Here is an 18,199-nt window from a genome sequence, read left to right as displayed (position 1 = left end):
GAATCTACACGATTCACGTAGGTCACCTATTTTGGTTTCAAAACGGCGAATTTCATGCACACCTCTCTCTGTGTGACAGTGATTATAACCGCATAACTCTATGGATTATAATTAACTAGAGGATACACTTTTTCCTACACGTAGATCTTAGACCCTTAAATATAAACAGTAGCCCGGCCACCCTACGGAGGAAACTCATTTCGTTTTTTTTTATTAAAATAAAAAGTTGGATAAAATCTCCATTGTCCTCTCCTTATATGTAGTGAGGTGTTGGTAGGTAGAACTTATATGTAGTGAGGTGTCGGTAGGTAGAACTGCAGTGCCGCTGACTCGCCGCTCTCCTGTCTGACGTCACACGCTGCCATGGACTCTCCGCTGCCAGTAATCTTACTCGCTGTCCCTCCAACAACGTTAGCTAGCTGACTATCTTGCCATTGAAAAACTGGTGGGAGGGGAATGAAGCCGCTGTAGACATCTTAACGCTGATTGGCCAAGACTCGACAGTCAAAGATCTTCTTTTGCTAAGATGATCACGACCTCAGTTTTTTTTCCGCGTCCCACTCCAATCTCAGAAACGGCGGACAGTTGACCCCCTCCCAAAAACAAAAACTCTTCGGATCTACACGATCCACGTAGGTCACCTATTTTGGTTTCAAAATGGCGAATTTCGCCGAAAGGTGAGGGATTTTCATGCCTGATGTTCAGAAGCAGTAGAAATGCTTGCAATCTCGTTTAATGCTCTTTTAAACAAACATCGGTGGCCGATTCCCCGCTAAATCAGACAAAAACTATTTCATTAAACATTAAAATTATGTATTTTAAAAAAGACTTTGGTTCCAAAACACTACTGCGTTTGTCCACAGGGACAGACAAATGAACACAAAATGAAGGTTCCTCGTAGTAGCTTTAGCAGGGCTCTCAAGTGACGCATTAAGCGTGACTGTCACGCATTTCGGTCTTAAGTCACGCCCTCCCGCCACACATCGTATTTCTCATGCTGAAAAAAAAAAAGATATTTAATGTGCCGCAGCGCACAAACATGACCTGGTCGCGCTGCCCTCACCATGGAGGAATCAAGCACGTCTCCCCCGAATCCCCTGGAGGTCTTGCCGCGAGGTGCCACTCATCAGCCAATTAAAAAAAGAAATGGGCTACACGAATAGCCAATCAGAAAAACGTATCTGTTGTATCTGGGTGAAATGTAATCCAGCAACCAATGAAAATAAAGCTAATAATAATATGCGGAGGAGGGGAGCTGGTTTGTGGGCATACGGCATGGGCGAAGGCGCAACCGGGGGGGGGGGGGGAGGAGGAGGATATGTCACTCTCACCTGTCTTAAACTTGAGAGCCCCGCTGTATGAATCACAATGAATCACATGCAAACCCAGAAACACACACGTTAATTTCAAATCCATCTCTGAGTGTTTGTGTACCTGTTGGTGCTTCTCAAACTCTAGTTTAATGGGGGACTTGATGCAGTTGCAGGTGTCCTGGTAGGTCTGTTTGAGAGCCAGGTCCATCAGGTGTTTGTGGTACGCCCCGGCCAAGTTACCGCAGGTGAAGATGATCACATTGGCTAAGATCTGCCACGTACACCACATACACACACAAAGAATAAGGCATTAAAATAATGCTAACAGGTGACGGATGTTCCAGATAAGCCCGTAGGTGTAATTTCCCCAGTATCTAAAACTCCTTCCACTTAAGTCAACATTATTACCTCGTAAAACCAGGAGAGATCACACACTTTGACTGCGCTTTTCCACCGCTGTGTTAACCTCAAGCTCTATAAATGTGGCCTTGCATATCAATATAGGTTGTCCTTGGTGCTGTATCCAAGGGAAATTAGTGTCTCTGAGCAGGTTTTATTGTTGATGTGCTTTTCCACTTCCTATACAGTGTGTGTGTGTGTGTGAGAGTGAGTGAGTGAGTGAGAAGAGAGAGACTATTGTGATTTGAGTGTTATCATCGAGTGTACTCTGATGGTTGATTAGAAAGAGTCGCTGTGTGTGTGTCAGCCTCAGCCATGTAAGTGATGCAAAAACAATTTTCTGTTTCTTTTTTTTAAGTGCTTTCAACAGTGCGTTCATTTAGAACCAGTGTTTTAAAAGCTGTTCCTCGAGTACATTAAAAAGGCAGTTAATTTGACTCTGGAGGTTTTGCTGGATCTGATGCGTCAACATAATACAGAATAGGGTCACAGTTTTACAACCCATGCATGATTAAAACACATTTTAATCATGCATGGGTTGTAAAAACAATTCTCTTTTCAGAAACTAACTCTGCTGCTTCACTGCAAACAGATGTGCCAAGAACTAATCATGTTTAGGCTGCCTTCAGAAAACCAAAACAGGAAGCTCAAAGCAGACACATCTCGGCCACTTTGACCACAGGAACAGGACGTGGTGTAGATTTCAAACAGTTGGGTTTAACATGAGCAATTATCTGTGTTACCTGCCAGACCAGTGGTTCCAGTTCAGTGACGGTGGAGGCCAGGCAGACACTGAGGGTGACAGTGTGCGAGAAGCAGGTGATGGCGCTGGCGATAATGGCGCCTCTCATGGAGAAGGGCAGCATGGTGTAGACGACGAACACGATGAACAGGAAGAAGGACACCTGGAAACAGGGAGATGGGAAATACTCAGATCTGTTTAAAACTCTCAATGTTGTGAAATATTTTCAGACGAGTTTTTACTCCATTATTTCCAACTTTGTAGCTTTTCTTTTTTCTTCTTTTTTAGAGCGTTAAATAATTCAGCTCGTGCTGGGGAGAAATGCACAGGCAGCAAACAACTTTCACCACCATCATACTTCAGCTTTGCTTTGTCTGATTTACAGAACCGCAAGCACAGTGGATCGTGAATGCATTCCCTGATATTAAACACAAGGTACGTCAACCTATTTTGGGGATTTCATGCACAGACATAGAGTTACTGCAGCAACGCCAAAAAAGTGACCACAGCAATGTCCAGATAGAGAGAACGAACATGTTTGTGGTTGAATCTCAGATATTTCTGCCTAAAAACTGAAGCGATAACCGATCAACAGGAAGGCTGATCTTATGATAAAATATATATTTTTAATTGTTATTATTATTGAAGAGATGTGTGGGCTGCTCACTCAGCAACTTCAAAATAAAAAAAGCTGGCCGTAAAGAAATGCTGCGCCCACTAAATGGCCATATGTAGATCAATTACTCACCCCATGCTACCTTGAGTTCCTGAAGAAAACATGCCATCGTGGTGAACGAAGAATCAAACGTTATTTAGTTACGTTGTTGTTAAATGTGCCCCCCCCTGTTTACTTCAATTCACCAAGGTTCTTTCCCGTAGAGGCACGTGAGAAAAACTAAGTTTTCTTCAAGAATTCAAGATAACATGGCGTGATAATTGATATACAAATGTTCATTTTGGGGCTGAAGTATTCCCTACCCAATCAAAGAAAATGTGTATAGTACAATATCCCAAATATTTCCTTCCATATGGGAATGAATATAATACTTTAGTACCTTTCGATGGAGCTTAATGCATGTTTACTGTATTTAGTTGTTTCTCTTTCCAGGTTTCCATCAAAGCCTCCACCTGTTTACTCTGCATACCTTTAAATGTGTGTTTCCTACATTGATACCTGGTGCCTTAACCCTCTGCTTCGCCCCGCCCACTTCCCCTGCTGTCAGTCCCCCCCCCCGCCTTCCTGTTATGGTGGTTTTGGTGGCGACCAGCACAAACGGGTCACAGTTTGGACTGGGACACCAGATAAACTCCGACCTTCCTGCCTGTCTGTATATTTCCTGTGTCTTTGAGGTCCAGAGAGTCAGTCTGCAAACAGGATCCTTCTGAGATCAGAAATGTATATTGCCGGAAAGATATATGAAGAGTTTTTCCAATAAGGGCAACTTTTTAAGTAATGGTTTCAATCATGTTTTGTATAAAAGCCTTTTAGAGTCGCAACTCCTCAAATGTGAAGATTGGCTGATTTTCAGTTTGATCATTTTAATAATTTATGTATAATTTTGAGGTTTGGACTATTGGTTGGACAAAAACATTGTGACGGTGCTACTTCGGGATCTGTGGCAGCAATTTTCAGTATTTCCAGATGTATTTTTTACAAACCAAACAATGAGCCAATTAATGTGGAAAATAATCCACAGATGAATCCATAAAGAAAATCATCATTAGTTGCAGTCAGATAGAAAATTGTTTAAAACAGTAAAATCCTGCTTTTACATTAATAATGTAAGAGAAATAATAATCTGATGATGAAATATATAATAAGACATTCTTTTGCTCTGAGTACTTTAAGCATATTTTCCTGCTTACACTTACTTACTTTTACTTGTAACTGAATATCTTAGAGTATAATATTAGTACTTTTACAAAGATAAAGGATCGGAATACTCCCTCCGCCACTGCGTGTTATTATACACATGCATATACACAGTATTCATATTTAAACGTGTGAACTGAGATACATTTGTCTTACAGTCCTTTGGTTCCTTTGAGCAAGTGTGAGCTGGGAAAAGATCTCCAATGCGTTAATAACATCAACATTAAAAACGTTACTTGCAGTGACAGCTTACTTGGTGAAGCGTTGAAGGAAATGATCACGCAGTGTTTTATCAAGCAAAACATGACGAGAACATTGGATATAAGTGACTGAGTTCCTTATAAAAAGGACCTGAACACAGAGGGTCTCTCTGTTGCTACCAACATGGCAGGGGTCCCGCTCGTGTCGCCATAACCTTCAACTCCTCACCTCTGAAAAACAACGGAGGACAGAGGGAAGTTGGACTCGTGGCGGTCCAATTTCAGCCGCGCCACCTGCAGCCTAGACGCACTCCATCTCCTCTGCACTCTGGCCTGAATCCTAATGCGCCTCTGAGATGGGAGCCATCATCATTTTACTTCAGCGTCTTCCATCACTTTTTTTTTGTTTCCGAGCGCACGGCCCTCCTCTGAGTTGCAGACAAAGGCAGCGCACGCTCCCTCGCCTCCACACACATGCTGGACCGCTCGCATCAAGAAATGTTTACCCTTTGCTCACTTTGGCATTTATGAGTGTATATTTAGGGTCGGCGGCCTTTCATGGGGGATGCGAGCGCCCACGTCTTGTGGCGAGTACGTGCCAACATAGACACACTCGCAGGTCAGTGTGACTTGATTACGGGGTACCAGGTGTGCCCGCCATGTTCAATCTGCCCGCTGCCTTCAGAAATTGGATAAAGTCGAGACTAACCGGGCGGTGCGGTGGTGGCAAACACGGCTGTGCGTGGACAAGATATGTTTTCTGTTTGAGTACAGAAAGAAGGTGAGCAGGGGAGCATGTTTGGGGTGGAGGGGTTGAGAGTGAATGACAAAGCGGAGCACCAGCTCCTCTTTATCTCACCCCTTCTCTCTCTCTTATATTCAGGCTGTTAAGAGCCCCGTGTGCTCCACCAGACGTGCTGTCCTCTCAGTAATCACAATCACTCCAACCCACGGAGAGCAGGCAGCCAATACAGCCGTTCCCTTTCCACCGGAGTTCTGCACTTCTTTCCGCCTTTACTTATTTATCTATTCACATAAACTAAAATTGCAAGAGAAACGGAAAAATATAGATAGAGAGACAGACAGAGAGGTATAGAAAGAGAGATTGCTAGAGAGAAAGAAATATACAGAGAGACAGTTGACAGAGAGGTATAGCGATAGAGATGTAAAAGAGAGATACATAGAGAGGTACTGTATATAAAGATTAGTGATGTCCCAATTTGACATATCACGATTATTGTCAGAGGAAATATCAGTTTTATCGTTTTCACAATTAATAACCAGAATATTTCTAGGCCAATAAGCTGATGAACAAAACATTTATTATGATTATCCACCATTTTCTTTTATTATTTTTCATCGATAGGGGTGATTTCTTGTTCACAATTCAGCGTTAGCATTATTAGACTAGCGACAAGAAAACATCAATGCCGATCCCCAGATTGTATGTTTTTTTATGAATCTTGGTCCAATAACGATTGCCGGTAATAAAAAAGAAAATTCTTACTATGATGTTGAAACTGTCAATAATCCATGGTTCACATGACTCCCTGGTCATTTTACATATTCAAAATGCTTCCTCACTGCCAATTGAAGGCACTTTTCTGGCGGATATGAAGCTAAAGTGTTGGTTCCCTCTGACATCTCTTCGTCTCAATGCTTCAGGTGAGGGCACAACGCTCATACGCACAAAGCAAACCGGCACAAACACGTCTTACAAGACTCGAGCAAGAGAGGATCGACCCCACACACAAACACGTCTCCCGTTTTCACAGGGAAAAGATGCAGGAATCACAACATGATAGATATCGTAACTTCTTCTTATCCCGACATCGTTAATACATACATGTGTAGATATATGAATGGACGGATGGATAGATGGGGGTATAAGTGGGGGAGTCATGGGAGCAGAATAGAGTGATTAATAATGCAGAATGATTATGCTCTCACAGGTGGCTGCTGATAAAAATATCTCCACCCGAGAGGAGAGAGGGGGATGGAGTGAAGGGGAGGGAAAAGGAGGGGAGAAGACATTTGGGTGGGGTGGGTGAGGAGGAGGGGTCTTAACAGTAGAGGAGGAAGCAGGTGTAGAGAAAAATGGGCTCTGATGAATAAAAGGGGGACAGGGCGCTAGATTGAGAAAATAGGATTCGTGAGACAGAGCGAGAAGGAGTCTAATATGTCCGTCTGCTGATCCACTCACCTCCAGCTCTCATCAAGCTTCATTAGCACGTGACACGCAAGGAATTAATTCTGCGCGCACACACACACACACACACACACACACACACACACACACACACACACACACACACACACACACACACACACACACACAGGCCAGAACTGACGGACGGATGCGTTTAAAAAAAGAAAAAAAGCCTCTTCACACAAATATGCAATCACTCATGAGCACATATGCGTGTGTCAAAAAGCCAGACTTGAATTATTTAGTGTGATTATTCTTAGTCATGTATTAATTTAATTATTTGCATCAATGGGTCATTTTACCAAGCAGGGAGAGTCATGTTTTTGCTTGCACTCTTTAGTCTCTGTTCATTCAAACCAATCCTGTTTTATTCTCTAACTTCAAGGGAGTGAAATGTTAAATATTTAATAGTATGCAGTAGCCAACTGAGGTGAGTTTTTGTGTCTTTTCTTTGCAATTAGTTTGGTTTGTTATTTGTTTCCTTGCCTGTATTTTAAATTGTTGTTCCCCTCAGCCCTGCTGGTCATAACCTTTTTCTTTTGCAGTTTATTGACCGTTTGCAGAACAAATCCCCTGAACAGTGATTGTCTGATCATAGCTTCACAACTTTAATTATCTCTAAATGATCTCTACGAGGTCGTAGTAGAGTTTAGATGGTGACTTGTGTGTGGTCTCCAACGCCAAACACACACAAGCTGCAATGTCAGCTATGGATTAAATAGTGTATATGTCTTCATGTGAGCTGCAAACAAGAGCATGTCTAGCTAACTATCTTACGACAGTAGAAACCTAATCCAGCACGACTTCCAAGACGAGGGGCTTTTCATGCCGCATCGCTTTGTGGTTTTACAGATTACACATAAAAAGCCCGGCTCAAGGCAAAACATTTACCGTGCAGTTCTTCCCCGGTCCTGATATAACAACCTGATCGTCCCCCTGTTGCAAGAGCCGTGTTGAATTGCTTACAGTTTTTTGTAAAATAAAATTGTCCCATTTAAAATATTCAATATAAGACAAGGTGCATCTCTTAAGACTTGTGCTTTTGGTTCCTTTAAGTGCAGTTAGGGGCAAGGCAGGTTTTTAAACACACAGCCACTACACTCAGGCTAACAAGCTTTAAATTGCACGATGTACAGAGCCGTTACTTGATTTACATTTCTTCTACATGGACCATCCACTGATGAGGATGCAGACTTTTCAGCTGAGCCTCGGCCCTTTATGACATCATGATATTACGGCTGCTGTTGTGACTTCCTGTCAAGACCATACTTGGACATTGTAGTAATGCATAGTGCACTTTATACACTGAGCAATACTATTATCATATTGTTGTGCAATACGGTTATATCTTTTATATTTTGTGCCTTAGTTTTATTTATTTTTGACCTTAAGTTATTCTAATTGTGTGTTAGGAGGACCCAGCAAAACAAGCTTTTCATTGTACAGAATAACTGTCTGTTATCTGTGCATATGACAGTAAAAACATCTTGAATCTTGATATTACATAGCCCTCTATAGATTATTCAAGACCCCCTTGCAGAGTCCTCATTTCAAAAAGGGACAGGTAGAAACATTAAAAAGTCAGCCTCAGAGACCAGCTCAAAAATATATTATTATTATTATTATTATTACTATAAAATGTGTTTCATCTGGCAAAATAAACTATCAGCTGAAATTAGAATATTGCTTTAGTCTGCCTCTGAGTTAAAGCAAGAGCCCATTGTTTCAGAAGTTACTATGCATTTTGAGTGGTAAACCTGCACAATGTGCCTGTCAGGCGTGGCAACAGAAGGGGGGGTGTGGCTTAGCGAACAGTCAATCAAATGAATTGCACCCCAAATATGTAAGTCGCCATCTAAACTTTAGTACAGACAGTAGGGATAACCAATGCTCACCGACGCATCCGCGTCCCGATACACAGACATAACACACAGATGCATTGTCTACCTGGTCCCAGGGGCTGAGGATCCCTCCAGAGAACATGAACAGGTAACCCATGGTGACCAGACAGGCCCATATAAGGACAGAGAAGAGCCGGAGCATCCGCTTGAAGACCGACTCGATGCAGACGAGGATGAAGATGGACAGGAAGAGGAAGAGAGCAGCGGGAACCGTGATCAGGAACGTCAAGTGGTCTTCTGTATTCTAGAGAGAGAAATAATTATTTGTTAGTTTCAGCATAATCATAATCTCCTGTTCACTGAGGTAATAAAACAAGTGAGAAGTAGAGTCTTTTTCTCTGAGACTTCTCTACAATCTGACTTCTTTTTGCAACCAGAGGAGTCGCCCCCTGCTGGCCATTAGAAAGAATGCATTGGCTTCACTTATGGTGCGCCGTTCGTTGCGTCATTTTCTCTGCACAAATGCAGAAACGTAACGCGGATCAGGTTGACCAAACACTTTAATTTAGCCTTAAACCTACCAAATAAGGTCAAAATAGTACAAAAAGGTGCTTACTTCAAGAGCATTGTCCCTCGTTTAGTGTCCTAGTGAGAACATGCAGTCCTCGTAAGAATAGAGGTACATACAACATGCCCCACACACACAAACACAAATTGATGAACAGACTGCACACAGTTCTGTAGACAGACTGTCTGAGCCCAGAGAATGTGCTAGAGCATCACTTCTGCGCTCACAGTCAAAGTCAGCATTTAGAAGCTGTCAACACACACACACACACACACACACACACACACACAATCTCTCTCTCTTTGACTCCGACCAGACCTTCCTCACCCGCCTCCTCATCCTCGACAGCCTCTTTCTCACTCACTTTATCGTGTTTACAGTTCAGTAGGATGTACATTATGAAAACTGTCCATCCAGTTGTGTTAAGAGACAAATCTTACAAGACAGTTTTATCCTTATATCTGGGTGCCATAGTCTACTTTACTCTGCCTTGTGAAGATATTGATTGTTGCTATATGAAAACCTCCAAAAACAAAGTGCAAATAATCACGTAGCTGTCAGAATTTGTCTTTTGTTTGAAGAAAAATGACTTCAAATAAGACTTTAATGAATATTTCCTTCACTTCACTCATATTTTCAGCCAACCTTTCATGGTTGTTTGGATGGTTTGCGAGTTAATGAAATGTTCTCAATATGGAGACCATTCAAAAATATAATAAGCTCCTTTCCCACTTTACAAAAAATCTGGATTTTGTCTTAAAGGTTACAATCGGATAGCGATTATATCCAGCTCCCATCGACAGCAATGGAAACATGACACTGCGTAATGCTAGGTGAAGAATTATTATATTAAAGTACAAAACATGCAAATAAATGAATATGCTCTTCTCAAAGCTGCCAGTCAGACAACAATCATTATTATCTTGGTGATCATGGGAACACGTTCCATTCAAATGCGACAGAACCCAAATAAAACTTGTCTTTGTTGGTCTTTCCACAGTTACTCTTGTTGGTCGAAATAAACCCGTAAGTCACAGAGATAGATGAAACAAAAGAAACGGAGGTCATGCTCTCTCAAAGCTGCAGACGCCATTGACAGAAACATAATTTTACCTCGCTCTATCTTTTTTTTTTTTTAAACACACTTATTGCAAAATAAGATTCACTAAATCTGTCTTTGATAGTCTCTCCACTCTTCCAACGATCATCAACTCTGGTTTGAGGGTTTGAAAGAGAGGCTGACTATGTAACGGATATAAAAAAAAGAGGAAACATTCGTGACATGCTCACTATTTACTCACCGTTTTCCAGCGTGCTCATGGTGATGAACATGACACGCAAGAAAAACTCAAACAGGAAAGCAGAAAGGAGTCTATCGTCTATTTATAGGGAGTTTTTCTGCATTTGAAACACCAGCATACTTGGTTAATTTAAGTGGAAAGAGGGAATTCAATTAATGTGTCATGTGATACATTAGTAGTGTAAACAGGAAGAGACTTCAGCACTTTTCAGTTCCCTTCCAGGTCTTCATCCCGAGCACTTTCATCCTTTTGACCGGTCCCTAACCTCTGCATGTGTGTGTCTGTGTGTGTCCGAAACATAATTGTCCACTCTGTGGGGAAAGTACCTCTTCTGATTTTGACTGAAAATGACTTTACTACGGAAAAATCCCATCGCACACAAACACGTCCCACAAATGCGTTCAGGGTAAGAATAAAGTACTCTCTACGTCCTTCTGTCCTCTTCAGGCTGCGCAAATTACGAAACAGCAGCAAAATCACCATCATTTGCTCAAAAAGAGGACACTCTTTCACAGACTTGATCCTAGCCGACGCCCACGTGAACCATTTAAAGTCATTCCAAAGTCACGACTGCGCTGACAGGTCCAGCAGCGGTGCATGTGCAATTAGCAAGCCGCGTTGAGATTAGATGTCACCGTTTTTACAATAGAAATGAACATCAGTGAGGCCATAGAAATGTGCTTGATTCACTTAACATGCAAATCGCTGGAGCAGCTTTTTATGTAACAGAATGAAAAGATGTCACAGACTCAACCTTGAATTTGAGGCTGATTTGACAGTTTATTGACTCGAGCTGCTTGCTGGAAATAGCAGGCGCTGTTTTGCCAGAACAAATGCAGGAAGAGAGCATTTTGCTGAGGATTAGAGTAGCAACACGACGGTGGAGGTAGTATGAGTCAGGGTCTGGCGAGGGGATCCCACGGGATCCGACTGCTGCTGACGCCACTGCCAGCTATACAGTCTGGAGCGCGGATTGAATCCCAATGAGGATGAGAGCGAGAATGCAAACTCACACGCCAGAGGGATACCTGAGTGGACGTTGGTGACAAAGACGCCAGCTGTTGGCCTCGAAACACATTTTTGCACAAACCGCATGCTCGCGCACAAACAAACCACTGCAGGTTAGGAAGTGGGGAGAGCTGCTCTCTCACCACTTCAGTATTTTCACTTTGCACATTTTTGATTGTAGGACATCTAATCCTGTTAAAACCCCTTTGAAACCATTTAAAGCCGTTTCCCTCGACACGGCATAGAGGGAATTGTGCCGGCCTGCCATAATATACTGCATTGTCATCCAGAACAATTATTTCCCTTTTTTTAGCCCAGTCTGGCTTATCCAGCTATTATACTGGGAGGAACGGGGAGACATTGCAGCAGCGAAAAAGAGAAATGCAGTAATCTAATTATTCAGCGGTGAAAGGACACAAATGCACCAAATACATTATGCCCGACGGGGGTATGGGAAGCGTGTGTTGCTTGAAATCCCGATAGTGTATGCACTTTCCATGTGTTGGTGCCTGTTGAATATTCATAATGCATGATGACGCAGCACTCGTGGCAGATTTCTTCAATCTGCTCTCAGCTTGGTTATTAAAATCATCAATATTCAACAAACCTTTACTTTGAGTGCTCCATTTGCAGTGCAAAGGAGGTCAAAGGTTGCAGAGCATCAAGCATTTGACCCAAAAATATTTATATCAATTATTAAACTAGTCTGGAGCATAATATGTAGCTTTCCTATAGTCCTGAACATTTGTATAGAGGATGTCATGAGATGAAAAGGTTGATACTCCACACTCTAGACAGTTTTTCCTCAGCCCTAAAACGAGACTTAATTTCAATATCCATAGATAGAATATTGACGTATTGTCGCTATTTCTATTTAAGAGATCTTGTGAGGTTTTGTTACTTCGACTTTATGAGCTAAAATCCATTCATCACAGCCCCCCAGGGGAGGAGATCATCAGTGCGCTGTGAAGAGACGGTCATTTCATAACCCACGCCACAGGGCTGCCGAGTGGATCGAACCGGTTTGAGACACTTCCATGACAGGAAAAATTTCCAAAAGAGAAAGTTAGTAGAACACATTGAGAAAATGCTGATGACATTTAGAGCACGAGGCTGTTCTTTCTTTTCAGTGGAAATTAAGCCATCGGAATGTGACATAATCTGGTGAATCAGTAATGCTTCCCTAGGCTGTGACAAGAGCGTGTGGATGAAGCATTACATTATTTCATTTGACTTATTTAACGATTGGCTAGTTAGCTGGATAACATAAGTTGGAAGGGGAGCAGATCTCTCCTCCAGGAGAGGTAGTCTGATGAACTGCAAATTAATCAAATGCAGTGCAACATGTCATATCGCTATTTCACTATTTTTATGGAGGTGGTTTCATCTGTTTTTTTGAAAAAGATTTAGCAGTGGGTAGACTTAATCTCCAACATGTGGGTGAAATTACAATGTAATGCTCTTGGTTTGTTCATAGCATTGGTTAGCCTAATAATAGCATGTACTAAAACAATATGTATCCAGTTAAAATGAACAAAAAGTCCCATTTTTCCCCATACTACGTTTTTGTGTGAAGTCCTGTAGCACATCGGTGCTTTGTGGTGTGGCGGCTCTGACCACACCTCGTTTCCCCTCGTTCATTCACCGTCCTGCCCCTAAATAACAGACTGGTGATCCATCACGACACAGCCCTCACTGCCCTGCACTACCAATCTGTCGTTGAGATGGAACAAAATCAATACTATTAATATACCATGAAAATGGGTTGCAAATAACCATAAACTGAAATGAGCGCTGCGGTCAATAAAAAGATGCTTTTTTTTGTACCAATGATAGATTTCCTATGAGTAGCCCCAGATGATATTGATCTCTAAACCGTCAAATGGTGCATTATGGGCGTGCACACATGTGAGCGTGATAATAAGCACACACGCATACTTGTACACATTCCGAATCAATACAACTTCAAGGCAACGAGAAAGACAATTATTTTCTATACAAAGATACAAAAAAAATACAGATAAGCAACCAAGAAGGAAATGAGAGACTTCCTCAGAAACACACCCAAACAACACAAACATGAACATGCATGCAAGTGTACACATGTACACATGTACACACACACACACACACACACACACACGCTGCACAGTAAGGGTGGAGGAGTCTTATAAAACACCACATTCACTCGCTCCAGTCTCTGCCGACTTGCTGATAAAGCCAGAACACTTACAACAACATCCTCTCCTCCCTGGACCGGCGGGCACCCAGCTCTGAACCGGCCCTACCCTCCATTTATTCCTGCCATTCTTCTTTGTCCAGCGGTAATGAATACACAGGCCTCGCTAAACAACCACTCCATAACTACAGACAGGTCTGTCTGTTACTTAACAGGGACAAATTGGAAAGGAAAATAAATATTTATTGTGATTGACACCGCAATTGATGGGGAAATTATATGAGGGGACATTGTAAACCTGAAGACACACGACGGCCCCAGGAGAAGAGAACGGGGAATTAAATTGACCAGCTGGGGCAATAAGCTCTATTGATTTGTCTTAAATAGAGGCGAAGGAATCGATTTAGGTGGAGGTCCGCCCGGAACGACCCTGTTATAAGGAGTTCAATTGAATGTTAACAGGACTTTAGTGACGGCCTCGAGCGAGTGCTTAACCGCTGCGGGAGGCGGAGGGGTCATCAAATAACTCCAACGGCTAAAAGAAAGCAGATTTCCTCCCCTCACTATTCCGCGTTATCTCCAGATGGCCACTGGACTCATCCTGTCGGCGTATGTCAGCGAATACACCAGCTGTGCATGCAGCATCGTGTGTATCTTTAATGCAACGTGCACAGTTGATCACCCACAGGTCGACCACGCGACTTCAACACAGTCTGTGGAACCACAGCATCAGCTGATGCTAAATATAAACCGGTGTGCTACTTCTGTTGATCTGGTGGGCGTTTGTCAATGTAACTGAAAGCATGATCTGGGTTTCAATCTATTTCGAAGGATGCCACCTACTCCCGACCCGGTTGGTCCCCCTCAGCGTCTGATTGGCCTCCAGGGCGCTACTTAGAGAGCAAATGACGCACGCAGAGAGAAGAGACGAAGTCTACAGATCACCTTGAACATATAGAAGCAAAACACTCCTTTTTGAAACATCAACAATCAAAGCAATGAGTGGGATTCCTTTTGTGTGGATATTTCATAAAAAACACAAAAGCAGGACTTGAGAAACAATAGCTTGTGTTCGTGGTTGAGTGTTTGTGTCCCAAAACAACACTTTTCACTTGACAAAGGCACCAACACCTACACAGCTGCGAACTAGACTCTCATCCCGCTCTTGATCCACTCTGCAAAACCGGCGTTGCAATTTAAAGTGCCGCTTATTTTGACACAAATATTCACACACATGCACTCAGGCCTCCCCGTCTCATTCAGTTTCGTGCAACCCAAAATTCTTTTATTCCAAGTGATCCGAACCGGAGGGCCGCTATCTGATTGCATATATATAACTTGTAGAACACACAGTGGCCTTTATTCTGAAAAACTTCTTTCAATGCATTTTTTTTTTTTATCAATATGGTTCCAAAAATGTAACAGTAGTCTTTCTCCCTGACAGTAATTCTGGTTATCACTACTACTGTCGTGCTGAGAGACAGATAGCTTAGCAATAAGACTGTGGACAGAAGGGAAACAGCTGGCCTGAAAAAAAATGTCTGGCACATAACCCCCCCCACCCCCCCAAAACGGCGTATTGACGTTTTTACATTTCTCAGTGGTTTCTACACTAATTGAACAAAAGGACATTTGTGTAATGTGTGCCGGCGCATCGCGATAATGGCCGTGCACAGTCAAAGCACGCTCTTCCCCCTTGAGAACACGCTTCGGCTAAAAATCCTCGCCTGTGATCCTCTAAAGTGTGGAAGTATTTTAGACAAAAGAGCCAACAAATTGGTGCTCCGTGAGCGCTGCAAATTGGAAATGGCTTATCGCAGCAGTGCAACTGCTGTGCACAAACACTTAAGGAAAAAAGCATCCAGTAGCGCTTTGTCAAGACCGCAGCGGCAGCAAGACAGCAACCAAAGGAGGATTTAAAGTACATCAGGATTATCAACACATGGAGCGCTTTTCTGGTCGAAGTAGTCACTTAAAATGGATTTTCTTAATGTTTCTTTCACCTCCCTTTTCGCCTCCCTTGTTGGAAAAAATGTTTGCGCTGCTGCTGTTATGGTGATTTTATATTGTCTGTTTACTGTAATAGCCATAGCAGATTTAGGACTGTGTGAAGGGTAGGCTGATTACCAGGTGCTGTGATTAACACTGTGGCTTAGCGGCACAATGAGACTTTGGAGGAGTCAATTGTGATTTATTTATAGGCGGTCGGAAGGTTGAGGCCGGCACTATCTATGCCGTTTGTATCTAAACAGAAAATGTGTACCATTTATTTTCACCATGCGCTAACTAAAGGGAGCAAATTTCCGGCTGGCAAGAATTACCACAATTTACATCATTCCAACTAAACATAAATAACTCAGGCACAAAAGGTTTTGCGAATTTCACAAACAAACACATGTTGGCAGTAAAGAGCCCATGGGTTCTGTTGCAGGTGCCTGGATTAATCAGAGTATATATATATATATATATATATATATATATATATATATATATATATATATACACACACTCTGATTAATCCAGGCACCAGGCACCTCCCACTTCCTGTTCCTCCTCAGATATCTCCACCTCCAGACCTCTTCACAACATGAGACAATCAAACTATATATTACTCCAGAGAAGAGAAGTTTAGATAATTAATTGAGTAATTAAAAATAAAATCTTTAAAATAATCAATTAAATAGTTGTTAGATTCATCGACTAATTGACAAAACAATCGATAGATTAATCAATAACAAAAGTAATCGCTGGTTTCCGCCCTTTGAATAAACTAGATGTAACATGTTTATTTGTGAGCTTTAGCTCCTTTAGCTCAGCCAGGCTAGCTGTTTCCAGTCTCTATGTTAAGCTAATTATCTGCCGGCTCCAGCTCCATAGGGAGAGTCTTTTTATCCAAATCTCAAATTTCTTTGTGCTTTTTATTCAAGATAATGAGATAATTGAGATAATATTCAATTTGTTTATTCAGTAAATTTTTAATCAGAATATAAACCCCCCTTTCCGGCTTGGTAATTATATTTGTCTCTGATGACAAAAGCAAAACAAGTAAACATGACCAAATTTGAACAAGTCCTGTTTATTGGCCCTGATGTTGCATTTATGTTCAACATTGAAGTAAACTTACCTCTATTTTCTGTCTGGATAGACTTACTGACACCTCTAAAAAAACACACACACACACACACACACACACACACACACACACACACACACACACACACACACACACACACACACACTTACCAGTCCTGACGCGAAGAACACCGCCAGCAGCGCGAGGCAGGTTCCCATGACGATCAGCAACAGGAACACGATCAGCGGATGCTGCTGGCTCATTCTGTAGTAGGACTCGTACAGCCAGTCCTGCGGCTTCTTGTCCTCCACGCACACCTCCCCCTGGAACCCCAGGCCCCCGTCTCCCAGGCTCTCGGGCCCCTCGCCGCCCTCGACGCCATCGCTCTTCTCCAGCAGGTAGCGTCCGCGGGTCCACAGAGCCTCCTGCCACATGGGGTAGCTGCCTCTGGAAGGAGGGTGCTGCTTTCTTTTCTGACCCCCCAAAAAACCAACACATGCACACAAAAGTAAGCGGGGCGAGGGATGCTTTCGCTCCCTTTCTCTCCTCGCCCTCGCCTTCTCCTCCTCTGCGTTTAAAAAAAAGTTTGGTCAGCTGCGAGGGGATGGACGGACAGCGGAGGGAAAGAGAGACAACTTTTCAGCTCCTCGGCTCTTCCTTGCATCCTCTACTGCTCCTTCTGCTTGAGGAGACAAACTGAGTCAGGAAAGTGTGGCAACAGATCTTTCTCCTCCTCCACCACCACCACCCCCTCCTCCTCCTCCTCCTCCTCTCAGAGAAGGTAGTCGGACATTGAAGGCGAGAGATGAGACTTCAGTTCAATTCCTCTTGCTTGTCCTTGTTTTCTCTTTATGTTTGGTCAGTAAGATGGGGAGGAGGCAGCCTCTGCTCACTGCACAGCGGAGGAGCTCAGACGAGGCAACATGTTACTCAGCTGAGGTGCAGATGAGGAATGAGAGAGAGAGAGAGAGAATGTATAACTGGGAGGGAGAAAAAGAGCGAGAGGAGAGAGGGTGTGTACCAATATGTGTGGTGGGGAGAGCTAGTGGGTAAAAGTGTGTGTGTGTGTGCTGAGCGGGTGCAAATGTGAGAATGGTGATGTGTGAGATTATGTGGAGAGAACTGGAGTATGACTCAAGACTGAGGTTGGTGTGTGTGTGTTTGCAAGGTACAGAATAAAAAGAAGAGACTTTACATAAGAGGAAGGAGAAGAGCTGTGTGTGTCCGTCAGCATGTGTGTGCGTGAAAGAAAAGCTGTGCATAAAGTGAGCGAGTGAGAAAGGTTGTAACAGCTGTGCTGAACCAAAAAGAGCAGCAGAGTGTGGAGGGAAAAGTGCCATCCAGCAGCCGGCGACGAGATAAAAAGAGGGGCAAGAATAACACACACAAAAGGGGGAAGGTCGGGGAGGAAGAGGAAGAAGAAACAAAGTCAGGAAGGAAAAGTCTCACGAGACAGAGAGTGTGGGAGGAAAAGAGAATGGTGCTTCGAACAA

General features: G+C 42.9%; 1 protein-coding gene across 2 annotated transcripts in view; it reads right to left on the bottom strand.

Moving 5' to 3' along the window:
- Positions 1-17,140, bottom strand: part of LOC306748986 (adenylate cyclase type 2-like) — a gene marked incomplete at both ends in the record, with an annotated part of 51,523 nt that extends 34,383 nt beyond the window's left edge. For both annotated transcript variants that reach the window (XM_079232224.1, XM_079232225.1), the window contains 4 exons: positions 1,435-1,584; positions 2,456-2,617; positions 8,684-8,881; positions 16,877-17,140. In XM_079232224.1, the coding sequence (XP_079088350.1) occupies positions 1,435-1,584; positions 2,456-2,617; positions 8,684-8,881; positions 16,877-17,140 (774 nt within the window). The remainder of the gene's footprint in view (positions 1-1,434; positions 1,585-2,455; positions 2,618-8,683; positions 8,882-16,876) is intronic.
- Positions 17,141-18,199: the final 1,059 nt, after the last annotated feature.

This window comes from Taurulus bubalis (assembly GCF_910589615.1).
Source record: "Taurulus bubalis genome assembly, chromosome: 16".
In the NCBI taxonomy this organism is placed as follows: domain Eukaryota; kingdom Metazoa; phylum Chordata; class Actinopteri; order Perciformes; family Cottidae; genus Taurulus; species Taurulus bubalis.
This window is presented reverse-complemented; position numbering and strand designations above follow the sequence as displayed.